The 13,360-nt window shown below is 45.2% G+C and overlaps 1 protein-coding gene across 1 annotated transcript; it reads left to right on the top strand.

The window, feature by feature from the left end:
* The first annotated feature begins 5,747 nt into the window (after positions 1-5,747).
* On the top strand, positions 5,748-11,700 carry LOC112104954 (U6 snRNA-associated Sm-like protein LSm5). Its single transcript, XM_024197567.2, has 5 exons — positions 5,748-5,814; positions 8,484-8,579; positions 8,835-8,862; positions 9,812-9,884; positions 11,440-11,700. The coding sequence occupies exons 1-5, from the start codon at positions 5,769-5,771 to the stop codon at positions 11,470-11,472; spliced, it is 276 nt and encodes a 91-aa protein (XP_024053335.1). The 5' UTR covers positions 5,748-5,768; the 3' UTR covers positions 11,473-11,700.
* The last annotated feature ends 1,660 nt before the right edge of the window (positions 11,701-13,360 follow it).

Raw genomic sequence — 13,360 nt, 5'->3', positions numbered from 1 at the left:
AGGGGAGGAGGGGGAAGTGAGCTGGGGGCGGGGTGGACAGCTGCGGGATCCTCTTAGGCGCGGGGCCCGATTCAGCGGAATCGGCTGAATTGGCCTAAAGCCGGCCCTGCTCAGGGGGGTGAAAAATCACCCCCCTGAGCGCAGCAAGTTTGAGAGCTTTAACGTGCAAGTGTAGACCCAGCGCTCAGAGCTAATCCCCTCGTGGAGATGGATTACCAGGAGTGCTGAGAGAGCTCTCTCCCAGCGCTCATGCGCGACCACACTCGCACTTCAAAGGGAGCGTTCCCACGGCAGCGCTTTGAAGTTTCCAGTGTAGACATACCCTAAGAAAGAATTATTTGCTTTGAGCCTTTCCCCCCGCCCTTCAACTCAACTTTCCTCCTTGCCACTCCATGCCTCTCATAAGCTTGGATGGGCCATGGAGAGGTGGGAAGGTTGTTGGGCTGTGAAGTGTGCCTATAACAGTCAGAGATAGGAAGGGGCAGAAGAATGGATATGCAGAGTTCCTACCCCAAACCTGGGCCCAGTATATGGGGAGGGACCTCTCCCTATCTATTTGCAGCACAGGAGGCTGAGAGGTGTGAAGTAGCCTCAATTAGATTTTTCTCAGCAAACATCCCATGGAGATGAATACAGCTTGAAACAGTAGGTCTGAGATGTATGAACTGCACCATTCATCTCAGTGGGTGTTCTCATGCTGCTCCTCAGGGCTAGTCTACACTGGCAGCGCTTTAACGTGCCTTGTGTGGTCATGGCACAGTGCTGGGAAAGAGCTCTCCCAGCACTCTAAAAAACCCACCTCCACGAGGGGTGTAGCTACCAGCATTGGGAACACTGAAACTTGCTGCACTCAGGGGTGTGTTTTTTCACACCCCTGAGCCAAAAAGTTGCAGCGCTGTAAATTGCCAGTGTAGACAAGCCCTCAGTCTCAGTACTTGTGAACCTGTCCTATGCACGTAGGGCACATCTACACTGGCAAAGTTACATGACCGGCAGTTACAGCGCCGCTCAGAGAGTGCAGAAGGAAAACCGCTGTTGTGCGTTCACACTGAGAGCTGCCTGAGCAATAACCTGTTCACACTTGCGGCACTTGCAGCGCTATTCGGAGCAATGCACTATGGGCAGCTATCCCACAAAGCACCTCTTTCTCTTTTGCCACTAAGAGTTGTGGGAAGGTGGAGGGGGTCGCGGGGCCTCCTGGGTCCTGTCCCAATGCCCCGTGAGGCATTGCTTCACATTCCAGCAATCTCTGTGCTTCCATCCACATTTGGAGCCATCTTTCAAGGGTTTGTGTACTGCGTGCCCTGCCTCTTTCGGGCTGCAGGATTGGATCCCGAACTGCTGGCCAGTATGCTGCTCGCTCTGACCAACATGTCACCAGTGGCAGTGGAGTTATTCCTTAAACTACAAAGGCAAGAGAAGTGCGACATTGATCATGCCACAAGTAGGAGCTCTGGCACAAGATTGCTTGTGGCATTCATGGAGGTGCTGACCACAGTGGGACGCTGCTTTTGGGTTCGGGAAAGAAGCACAGAGTGGTGGGATCACATCGTGATGCATGTATGGGATGATGAGCAATGGGTGCAGAACTTTTGCATGAGGAAAGCCACATTCATGAGACTGTGTGATGAGCTCACCCCAGCCCTGCGGTGCAAAAACACGAGAATGAGAGCTGCCCTGTCGCTGGAGAAGCGTGTGGTGATTGCACTGTGGAAGCTGGCTACTCCAGACTGCTACTGATCAGTCGCTAACCAGTTTGGAATGGGAAAGTCAACTGTTGGAGTCATGTTGATGGAAGTGTGCAGGGCCATTAATCACATCCTGTTCTGAAAGACTGTGACTCTGGACATTGCGTGACATTGTGGATGGCTTTGCACAAATGGGCTCCCCTAACTGCGGAGGGGCGATTGATGGCACACACATTCCAATTCTGGCACCAGACCACCTAGCCACCAAGTACATTAATCGCAAGGGGTATTTCTCAATGGTTCTCCAGGCGCTTGTGGATCACCGTGGGCATTTCACAGACATTAACGCAGGCTGGTCCGGAAAGGTGCATGACGCACGCATCTTTTGGAACACTGGCCTGTTCAAGAAGCTGCAAGCAGGGACTTTCTTCCCAGACCAGAAAAGCACCATAGGGGAAGTCGAAATGCCCATTTTGATCCTGGGAGACAGCGCCTACCCCTTAATACCATGGCTTATGAAGCCATACACGGGGCAACTTGACAGCAGCAAGGAGCAGTTCAACAACAGGCTAAGCAAGTGCAGAATGACTGTTGAGTGAGCATTTGGCCGTTTAAAACCCCACTGGTGATGCCTGTATGGGAAGCTGAACATGGCTGATGACAGTATTCCTATGCTTATAGCCACATGCTGTGCGCTCCATAATATTTGGGAAGGGAAGGGTGAAAGCTTCACTCAGGGCTGGACAGCAGAGGCTCAGCGCCTGGAGGCTGAGTTTGAACAGCCAGAGACCAGGGCTATTAGAGGGGCACAGTGCAGGGCCATAAGGATTGGGGTGCCTTGAGGCAGCCATTTGAAGCTGAAAGCCACTAATATTTGTTGCTATGCTTGGGATTGCAGTGCTTGTAATGCTAGGAGGTGACTGGTGCACATGATGCAAGAAGGGGACTTAACATAATTGTATGTTGCTTTGCAGTGCTCTTTTTGCTTTCACTTAATAGAATAAAGATTGCTTTCAAACCAACACAATTCTTTTATTAAAAGACAACTGGAGGAGAGAGTCAAATGAAAAAAGTAATCAGCAGGGAGGGAGATGGGGGATGGGAGAAGGGAAGGTCTCAAGAGGAGGAGGGGTCCTGGGACGGCTACAGATTTGTGTATGTCCAGGGATCATACCCAACCTTCTCCTTTGGAGTACAATGCAGTGGGTGCTGTACTTCAGCTGGGCCAAACTGCAGAGGGTTGGGTGTTGAGTGTAGTGGGAGTCCACTGTGCTGGACTGTGAGGAGGGAGCAGTGGAATGCTGCGGGTAGAGTGGAGCCAGGAGGTTGATAACCGTGTGTTGGCAGTGTGTGGGGGGCGCATGGGAAAGAGTTTTGTGACAGCGGCTGCAGGGAAGGGCAGGCACGGCGCTGCTCGGTTTGAAGAGCTAGTATCGCCTGGAGCGTGTCCTCTTGGTGCTCCATAACGTTTAGGAGCTGCTCTGTGGCTTCTTTCTGGTGTGCTGCGTTCTCCTTTTGGTCCCTCTTCTCACTGTTCCGCCACTCCTTCAATTCCTTTTTCTCGGCGGCGGAGTGCATCATAACATCACGCAGAAAGTCCTCCTTAGTTCTTCTTGGCCGCTTTCTAATTCTGCGCAGCCATTCTGCCATTGATAACAAAGAGGGAGGCTGGGCTCCCAAGGTCATCTCTGTGAAGTTTAAACACAACATTTTACAGAAGCAGTATTGTTTGCAACACAGACAACACTGATTCAGTCTTTAAAACACAGCCAGTACTCACACACCTGTCACTAACTGGCTGACCCCAGGCAAGCACACATAAGCCACAAGACCCCTAAAATGGTGAGCAGCCGCAGGGGCAGGGTAAATCACTCTTCCCGGACCCTGCTGTACACTGGGCACGTGGCTCTAGGGGGCACCTGATAATCATTCCTGTCCCCACACTTTCCACAGGATGTGATCATTATGGAAGATATCTCATAACTGAGGGTGATCAGGGAATCAAGGGAGGGTCTTCTCCAAGCCTGCGGCTTCCGCCCTGGCCCCATGCGGCTCACCTGTATGCAGCAATGGTTCTCCCCACCCACTGTGATGGCACAGTGGCGTGGGAAAGTTACCGTTAATGGGGCAAGAAACAAAGTAGCACTGCCAAGGAACCTGCAGCAGCGGACTGCCCAGTATCTCCACGAGGGTTTCCTGGAGATCTCTGAGGGAGATTCCCGTGAAGTGAGGGAGGCTATCGACAGCCTGTTCCACCGCTCAGACTAGGCATGCGGTGGGAGACAAGCCTGCTTTCTGCAACCCTCCTGCCTCCAACAACTCACTTCATCAATTCCCAAAATCAGATCCACTTACCAGGGGCCTCCTCTCCTGTTTGCGCTTTGCCAAGATCTGACTGCTGTGACTGGCTAGGCTCCTCCGGGTAGAAAAGAGCTCATGCCTGCATGCATCTCTGGCCTCTGAGTCATCCTCTGCCTCTGGGTCCCCCTCCCCCTCTTCGTCCAAGATTTCCTCCTCCTGGCTCGGTCTACTCTCGACTGGCACATGAGCCAATGAAGTATCCACAGCGGCCTTCGCAGTGGAGAGAGGGTCACCACCGAGTATCGCGTCCAGCTCTTTGTAGAACTAGCAGCTCGTCGGTGCAGCACTGGAGCGATGGTTTGCCTCCTGCGCCTTGTGGTAGGCGTTCCGCAGCTCCTTCACTTTTACCTTACACTGCAATGTGTCCTAGTCATGGCCCCTTTCTATTATGCATCGTGAAATCTGTCTGTAGGTATTGTAATTCCTACGACTGGAGTGCAGCTGGGACTGCACCATAGGCGCCAACTTTCCGCGGTGCCGGTGGGTGCCCGCACCCCCCCACCCTGACTCCACCCTTTCCCCATCCCTGCCCTGCCCCCATTCCAACCCCTTCCCCAAATTCCCCGCCCCAACTCAGCCCCCTCCCTGCCCCTATTGGACCCCTTCCCCAAATCCCCGCCCTGGCCCTGCCGCGTTCCCCCTCATCCCCCCTCCCTCCCAGCACTTGCCGCGCAAAACAGCTGTTTCATGACGCAAGCGCTGGGAACCCCATACTCAAATGATCCCAAATTTGGACCAGTAACACTACAGAGAACTGCATGAGGCACACCAAATTTCAAGCCAATCTGAGTAAGCATTAGGAATTTTAGACCACTTAGTAGAGTCAACTTTTAAACAGAAAGTGATGCTCAACCTAAATGTAGAGTAGAGCTGGCACTCCGCTATAATATGGTGCTGATGCTAACGGGTGCAGAGTTGCAGCCACAATAACATTTTTGCTTAGGCCTTGCCTACACCACCTCTTTGAGAGGTGGTAGCTAGAATTCTTCCGTCAACCTAGTGCTGTCCACATCAGGGTGGGGGGATAATTAAATCATTTTAGATACGTCTCTTGGAGTGTGGATTGAGAAATGTAGCTATACCAATGGAAATTCCTAGTGTAGACCAGGCCTGAGTATTTGATGTAGCGTTGCCACCTCTGAGGTACAAAAACCTGGGCCATCCAGGAGGACCCTGAGCCCATCAATTCGGACAGTTGGTGGCAGAGTATATCGAGCACCTTTGCGGATTTCCCAAGGCAGCTGCCACAAAAAAGGAACTATCCTGAGAGAGCCTGGACAGGAGCCAGCCCTAATCTGGAGGCTCATTGTCAAAGCCCCTGCGTTTTCCATTGAATTTGGAAGGAGGTGGCGGCGGGGTGCTCAACATCTCTGCAAATCAGGCCCTGGTGGCACCTGCCCTGCTACAGCCAGACAGGGTGACCAGATAGCAAGTGTGAAAAATCAGATGGGGGTGGGGGGTAATAGGAGCCCATATAAAATAAAGCCCCAAATATCTGGACTGTCCCTATAAAATCGGGACAGCTGGTCCCCTCCAGCCAGAACCTCGGAGTCGCAGCCGCCCGCGCCCGGGGACCCCAGCTACATCACAGCGGGAGCACGATGACTCGGCCATCCATTGGCTAGGGCTGCTAGCGGAGGCAGCTCCGAGAGCTATTCACCCGCCGCCCCCCTTAGCCCTCTCTTCCGATAGCTGCGATTGGTTAGGTCTGGTTTCAATATGGCGGCCAACGCGACTACCAACCCGTCTCAGCTCCTGCCGCTCGGTAACTAGCTCCCCCGCCCAGGCACAGGGTGTCCCGGCTTGCTCCGGGCCGGGCGGGGGCTTTGTTTTTAGGCTGCTGTCGGTGACGCTGGGGGAGGGGCGATCTCAGGCTCCCCTCCTGGCGGGGTTGGGGCGGGTCTCGCGGGCCGTTAGTGCCCGGCCCCGGGCCCCGCCCGCCAGACCGCGGCTCACACCCCGCAGCTCCAGGGCGGGAGGGGCAGCGCGCGCTCCCCTCCCCCTCCCCCGGGCTCCTCCCCGCCCAGGCTGCCGGCAGGTGTATCCCGCCCCCCCCCAGCTCTTCAGCGGGCAGCACCAGAAGCGGCGGGTGCCCGGGGTGGGGGTGGTTGTTGCTGGAGCCCCCCCCCCAAGCATGTTTTTAACTCGGTGCCGCCGCTAGCCGTGAGGGGCAGAGCGGCTCCACCGGGAGCTGGGGCCGCGATTCCCAGCTCCAGGAGACCCAGCGGCCAGCTCTGGTCCAGCTCGCTCGCTGCGGCAGTCGGAGTCCCCGGACAGCGTCCGTGGGGTGTCCGGCTGCGGCTACGCTCCAACTTTAACTTGTTTAGGCTTAGTGCAGCTGTCTCTCTGCCCGTTGGGGATCATACCCCCAGCTACACGTGTGGAGACCTGCCTGAGGGCTCAGCGACTCCGCACTTGTCTACTCTTAAAACGCTGCAGAGTGGACAACGGGAGCGGTTCTCCCATCGTTGTAGTTAAACCACCTCCCTGAGGGCTAGTCTAAGGGCTTGTCTACACTGGCACTTTACAGCGCTGCAACTTTCTCACTCAGGGGTGTGAAAAAACACACCCCTGAGCGCAGCAAGTTTCAGCATTGTAAAGCGCCAGTGTAGACAGTGTACTAGCACTGGGAGCTGCCCGCCTCGTGGAGGTGGGTTTTTTAGAGCACTGGGAGAGCTCTCTCCCAGTGCTCTGATGTGACTACACAAGCCACGTTAAAGCGCTGCCACTTCAGCGCTTTAACTTTGCCAGTGTAGAGTAGCCCTAACTAGAAGGGCTACATTGGCACAGCTGCTCTGATGCAGCAGCACCGCTGACCGGAGAAAGCTCTCCCAGTGGCATAATTACTCCACCTTTGTGAGAGGCAGAAGCTGTGATGGTGGGAGAGTTTCCCACTGTTATAGCACTGGTGTGGACAGCGCTTAGGTCACTTAGCGATGCAAGTTACAGGTTTTTTTATACCCCTAAGCAACATAAGTAATATCAATGTAAGTGGCAGTGTAGACTTACCTTGAGAGGCGGTAGCTAGGTCGATGGACTTAGGTTGCCTTAATGCAGCTCAGGGGTCTGGATTTTTCACACCGCAGACCGAAGTAGTTAAACAGACCTAATTTTCTAGTGTAGACCAGGCTTTGGCTTTTGACTCAGGCTAGTTTGAGTTTATCCCCAGGCTCGCCTATAACCTTTAATTGAAACTGCTAACCAGAGTTAAATACTGAGGGCATGGCTACACTTGCAGATGTAGAGCGCTTAGAGTTACACCAGCCTTCATAGAGCACAGTAGGGAAAGCGCTGTAGTCTGTCCACACTGACAGCGCATTGGCGTGGCCGCATTAGCAGCTCTTGCAATGGCCACAGAGAGCAGTGCATTGTGGTAGCTATCCCAGCATGCAAGTGGCTGCAATGTGCTTTTCAAATGGGGGGGTGGAGTGTGACAGGGAGTGTGTTGTATGTATGTGGGGGGAGAGCATGTCAGCATGCTGTCTTGTAAGGTCAGACAGCAGCAGACCTCAAAATAACTTTTCCTTATATAAGATTCTATTTCTCCCAAAGATTTTCTAGAATCAGGAACATTAAGAAAAAACGGTTTATGATTAATAGGATACAGAAGGAAAATGTGTTCAAGGTTCCTAAAACGTAAATTCTTGATATATCTGGAAAGTGCCTATCACATTGTGGGCACTACCAAAACAGATGAACAGTAATAATAATAATCTACCTTCACCACAAAGTCAGTTGCTACATACTTAAGCTTGGGAGGATTATATTTTTATCCCTAAATATTGGTAAACATTGATTTCACTGTACACAAACTGATGAAAACAATATTTCCATCGATACTTGAAATTTACAAGGGCAAAGTAAGAAAAATGTTGCTTGAGAACTTATTAGAGTTTGCTATAAGGATATTTGTATATTTTGACAATTTATTTTTACATTATAAAGCTTTAAGTTTTTGAATTTCAGTGTCTGTCATTAAATAATTGTCAGATATGCCATAATTTACTGTAGCTGTGAAAATGTAAATGGATTAAAAATTGGGGTGGGGAGAAATGCTTAAAGCCCATAATTTTGCAAAGCTGTGAAAATTTAGATAAAAATCTTAAAAAAAAAAAAAAAAGGTTAAAAATAAACAATCTGTCAAAATTATAAAAGTGAAAATTAAATTCTGCTAAGCCTATATATATATTTATATAGTGCTCAATATGTTCTAGGTGTTTTACAGATATCTTAGGATGCACCTTATGATTAATAGTGGATATAAAAATAAAAACTATTTTTGCATATACATTTTTATAAGTATTCTTGGCAATCATTTTGAATGTGTAAAGTTTTGCCACATATTCTTAAAAGGAATGTGTTAAAAAAGATGACTATTTAGTATATATTTAAGTTTAGATTGTAATCTTGTATAAAATATTTTCTGATTTACAGAGCTTGTGGACAAGTGTATAGGATCACGTATTCACATTGTGATGAAGAGTGATAAAGAAATTGTTGGCACACTCTTAGGATTTGATGACTTTGTCAGTATCCTTTAAATGTAATATTTACTATTTACCAATTTTCTTTTTAGAATAAGCTTAATTATTTAGCTGTTTCTTTGGATATTTTGAATTAGGTGGCTAGAATGAATGCTTCCACTTTTTGCATGGATAAATATGCCACACTAGCTGAAATTATTTTAAAAATTAGGCCACACCGTTTTTATAAAATCAAAATACAGGTAAAGTTATTAAATCAAGGCTATTTTAGTTCTTTGTTTTCCTTGACAGTAGACTTCAGACATGGTGTTAGAGGATGTTACAGAGTTGTAAGTATTGCTTCTGTTTTTTTGTGGCTATTTGTGTGCTTTTTTTTTTTCTTTCCCATTTACAGAAAAAGTATATTGAATTAGGAAGCAAACCATTTTGACCTCTTTAAAAGATTTGACACAACTGAGTAATTTAGGCTTCAAATTTAAACTATTTGTAAATAATCCAATGGGGATTCATTCTGTACAGCCAGCTCTTAAATAGCTGTGTGTGGCAGGTGGCAAAGTCAGGTGCTGAGTGTGCTTAGCACACCAGTATCCATGCTTTGTGGTTTGGCTTTCTATTCTGACTGGTAGGTAACAGGTCATCTGCTAACCAGCTATAGAGCACTTAAAGATGTATTGCCTTTGCAAAAGGTGAAACTTCTTGTACCTCTTCTTCACTGCAAACAAACAAACAAAAAAAGTGTTTTTGAACTCAGTCTGGTAACTCATGTGAAGGCTATAAATTGCCTTGTCTTTACTAGGATTTCACATTGAGTTAGTTGACTCGGATTAAGGATTTTCTTTTTTTTTTTTTTTTTTTGTACTGAAGTTGGCCTCACAGAGTGGCTGTCACACATTTTGTCATATTAAATTTTTTTTAACATTTCCTGTTCGGCACCCTTGACTTTTTTCCCCTGAACTCCATGTTGAATTCTCCATTAGTTTAATGTTTGCTTTGACACATAGGCAAAGAGTTAAAAAGTAGGTGTAATCTGGGATAAGAAAGCATTTGTTACCTTTATCTTGCAACATTATTCATGTTGCCAGTTGAAACTTTTTCATATGTTGAGGGCAGTGGAGGATGTCCCCAAAACTGTATTGTGATTCATCTAAATTCTGTGTTACTCTTGGTAAATAACCCAGCCTATTACAGAGCCGTGTGTAACTACAGCTCTCACCACAAGTCCAGATTTATTTTGTTAACTTTATATACTAAATATTTTTCTTCCTAATGTTTGATCAGTGAAATCACACCTGAAGGAAGAAGAATCACAAAATTAGATCAGATCTTGCTAAATGGAAATAACATAACAATGGTAAGTCAGGTGTACTACTTCTTTTTGCACTGGTTCTTAGTATATGTGGAATTCAGTTATTGACTAAATCATTCAAGTAAGATTGAACTCATGTTTATTTTAAATTTTAAAAACATGTTCTTTCAGAACAATCACATGAAATCTCATACTGTAATCCTAGACTTAAATTTCTTGATTACACATGTTGCATGTTATGTTTTGAAAACAAAAGTGAAAATATAAGCATGAACTTAGTTGTATCTTAACGTACAGTAAACTTAAAACATAATACTCCTGATGCATGCGAATCAGGGCTGAAGCAGTAATTGATTATTGTAGGTCTGATACTGCAGCCAATATTTTATTTTTCCTATTGCCTGCTATGAGACTATGGGCCAGATTTTGCACCAGAGAAGCTTAAGGCCTACTGTAATCAGAGGGACTAAGTACTTAAATGTTGTAGGATGGGGACCTGAATGACTAAAGACTGCACAATAATACCTATCATGGTAATCTGTTTTGTCTATTGTCTTTAAAGAAAAAAACTACTTGTTCAATTTTTGGTTTTTTTTTTAAACAGAGAGAAATGTCAGTAAAATAAATATGATAGTTCCTATATCTTTTTTACATTTCTTTCTTTAAAGTTTATTGAGTTAAAGCATTGCTCTTAAACTGCACTCTGAAGAGAGCACATGGTGCTGTCTTGCCTCTTTGTTACAACTGCATCTGTGAATGTCCAGGCTCTTCATTATAAAGCAAGTCTGTTTGTAAAAGCAGCTGGAAATGAGCAGCCAACCTGTATACCTTTATTTGGGGCTGCTGCTACACAAGAAGAAGAAGAGAGGAGACAGGAGCAGAAAAACTGTTCCTCATTTAGGAAGTGAACTTTATAGTCTATCTACTTTTAAAAGTGTGCTATTGTGTTTTTAAACTGAAAATCTTCCCACCAACTGAATGCCAAAGAAAAGAAAATTAGTAGCAGTTTTTTATCTAGACATGCCTTTTTATTGTGTTGAATGTTCCTACATTTCTTGGTTTCTCGTTCCTGAAACATATCTAAGCATGCATTTATCTGGTGGCAACAGATTCCCACTGGAGTGAGGAAAAAGTTTTATTCAATCATGACTTGTTGGCTAAAATACATATATAAAATGAGAACATTTACATTGGTAAATGTTCTGCTCAAATACTAATCAGTCATGGTATAAATGATACACAATATAGGCTAGAAAATTTCAGAATAGGAGTTTAGCAAGCACAGGAAGTTTCACAACATTTTACTATCTTATAAAAACTATAATGTCACTCATTTTATCTGATTATTTAGCTGCTCTTTGTAAGAATAGAATTAGGGAGTGATTTAGTTCAAAATGGGTCAGTTTACCTATAAAAGTACACGTGTGTTATGTTCTAGTATTACTTTAAATTTTCCATCTGTTTTAAAAATATTTTCAGTAGTGTTTAATAATAAATATGTACAAAGCCATATCTGACAATTCTCACTTTAAATCTTGAAATCGTACATGTACTATGTTTCTTCATACTGCATCTCTTAAATTGTCCTTTTCTTATACAGCTGGTTCCTGGAGGAGAAGGACCTGAAGTGTAAATTGATTATTTGTCATCTATGAAGACTCTTGTTATCTATTCTGTTATCTCAATGGAGTACTTTTGGTTTTCATTTTGTTTACATTTAAAGTTGATATTTGATAAAAGGTAAAATTTCCTATTCAGGGAAGATGCATTGCTGATGCTGACTTTGTAAGTTAAAATCATGACTTTATTGTAAAGACCGATCTGCTGTTCAGAATAAAACAAACATTTTCTTTTTGTTAAATATGCTGGTTGGTTTTATTTAATGCAGTAGAAAAGATATCTGCAGTTATAATGATCTTTAAAAATAAAAAATAGGAAGAAACAAGGAACTTGAGATCAGAAAGTTAAGGCTGAGACTCAATCTCTAAGTGGCTCAGAAGCAAAATAGTACCACTCAACAGTAAGTAGATTCTTCTGGATGCTTCTCCTCTTGACCCAGAGGGCTCAGCTCATTGGATGTGATTCCATGTTTGTTAGAGCTTTTCTAAATAAAATAAGAAAATGGTGCAGTCTTTAATGTAATGGACAAGAAAAATGGAGATTGGTTCTAAAGTATGCCCCCTGCAGCTTATTACTTCTTTACACTCTTCCCCTTTGGTCTCCTCCTGCCTTGGAGAAAGATCACAGCTGCCTGCCATTATTGCACAGATGTGCAGGAGAGAGGGATGGACCTTGTTGTGGGTAACTAATGAATTGCCTAGTATCACCAGAAAAGGGAAGGAGAATCAGTGGAAAGGGCTTGGTGAAGGAGGAGACTCCAGGGGTCGGAAAGTATGCCAGAGAAATTGTTCTTCTGGACTATGATGAAGCAAATGATGTCCTTCTACTTCATCTGACTGAGGTAAGCCATGGTCTCTGTTTGCTGGGATCCTGGCTGAAGTAAGCTGAGGGCAACTTTGTTTAGTCTTAAATGGGGAAAGGCTTTTTTTCAGTAAAACTTCTCAGGGTGTATTTGTTTTGAGAGTGTGAATTATTTTTTGTCCTGCTTAGACTGGCCTGTGAGAGTCAACCTTCAGTGGCTTCCTCTGTCCTCCCCCCTCCAGCCTCTTCTGTGATAATGGTTTAATTCTATTTATTGTTTTACAAAAGTGCTAACTTTCTGTTGATTAGAACATTATCTTTACATACTATTTAACCCCAAACTCTCTATTTCATTTACTAGAAATTGATTGTCTTCACTCCTTTTAAATGATACTGGCTCCAGCCAGCACAATTTTCAGTCTTCTTTATCCTCATAGTTATTATCCTAGTCCTCACTCTCCTGACACTGAAAATAGGCTAGTGCAAAACATACCTCTGAACTGTACCTCATTTTGAAGGATATCACTACTTTTTGTCCCAAAGCTACCTACATTCCACACAAATTTGGACTTATATTGTTGAAAATTGTTTACATGGGAAATAAAGAACCAGGAAACTTAAAGTTATTTATGCTACATGACTGAATCTCAGAGCATTTTAAAGTTTTCCTGAATATTTTGAGTCTCTGTCACATGCTGTGTCCCACATTTGGGTATTGGCAGGTTAGAAGGTACCTTGTAGACTCTTGTTCCAAAATCAAGTACTATAAATCGTCGTCTGTATACACCGGGCTTTATTGCACTTGGTGTTTTGCATATATCTTTATAAACTGAACATGCAAATCAGACATTTTGGGAGAGTAAAGTTAGCAGAACTTGGTCCAAATGGAGTTTTGAATGGGAAAGGCGATCAATATTTGGTCTTTTGTCAGAACATAAAGAGTGAAATGTATAGCATTCTATTTTCTGCAGGCATGAAATGTTCTCATGAGAACTACATTTATATTGTCTAATTCCCTTTTTTTTGCTGTTAGTTTCTTACTATTCATAAAGAGGAAGTGCTAATACTGTGATCTCTGTGAGTGTTTTGGTATACCACTT

Source organism: Terrapene carolina, unplaced genomic scaffold (genome assembly GCF_002925995.2).
Source record: "Terrapene carolina triunguis isolate 2854851 unplaced genomic scaffold, T_m_triunguis-2.0 Scaffold33715, whole genome shotgun sequence".
Classification (NCBI taxonomy): Eukaryota; Metazoa; Chordata; order Testudines; family Emydidae; genus Terrapene; species Terrapene triunguis.
Note: the sequence above shows the minus strand (reverse complement) of the source record. Positions and strands in the feature narration are given on the sequence as shown.

What these genes read in the sequence shown, in the direction of transcription:
- LOC112104954 (XM_024197567.2), top strand. Translation starts at nt 5,769, where the DNA reads ATGGCGGCCAACGCGACTACCAACCCGTCTCAGCTCCTGCCGCTCG. An exon ending in GTCTCAGCTCCTGCCGCTCG is followed by an intron (nt 5,815 to 8,483) that starts GTAACTAGCTCC and finishes TCTGATTTACAG; the next exon opens with AGCTTGTGGACAAGTGTATA. An exon ending in TTAGAGGATGTTACAGAGTT is followed by an intron (nt 8,863 to 9,811) that starts GTAAGTATTGCT and finishes ATGTTTGATCAG; the next exon opens with TGAAATCACACCTGAAGGAA.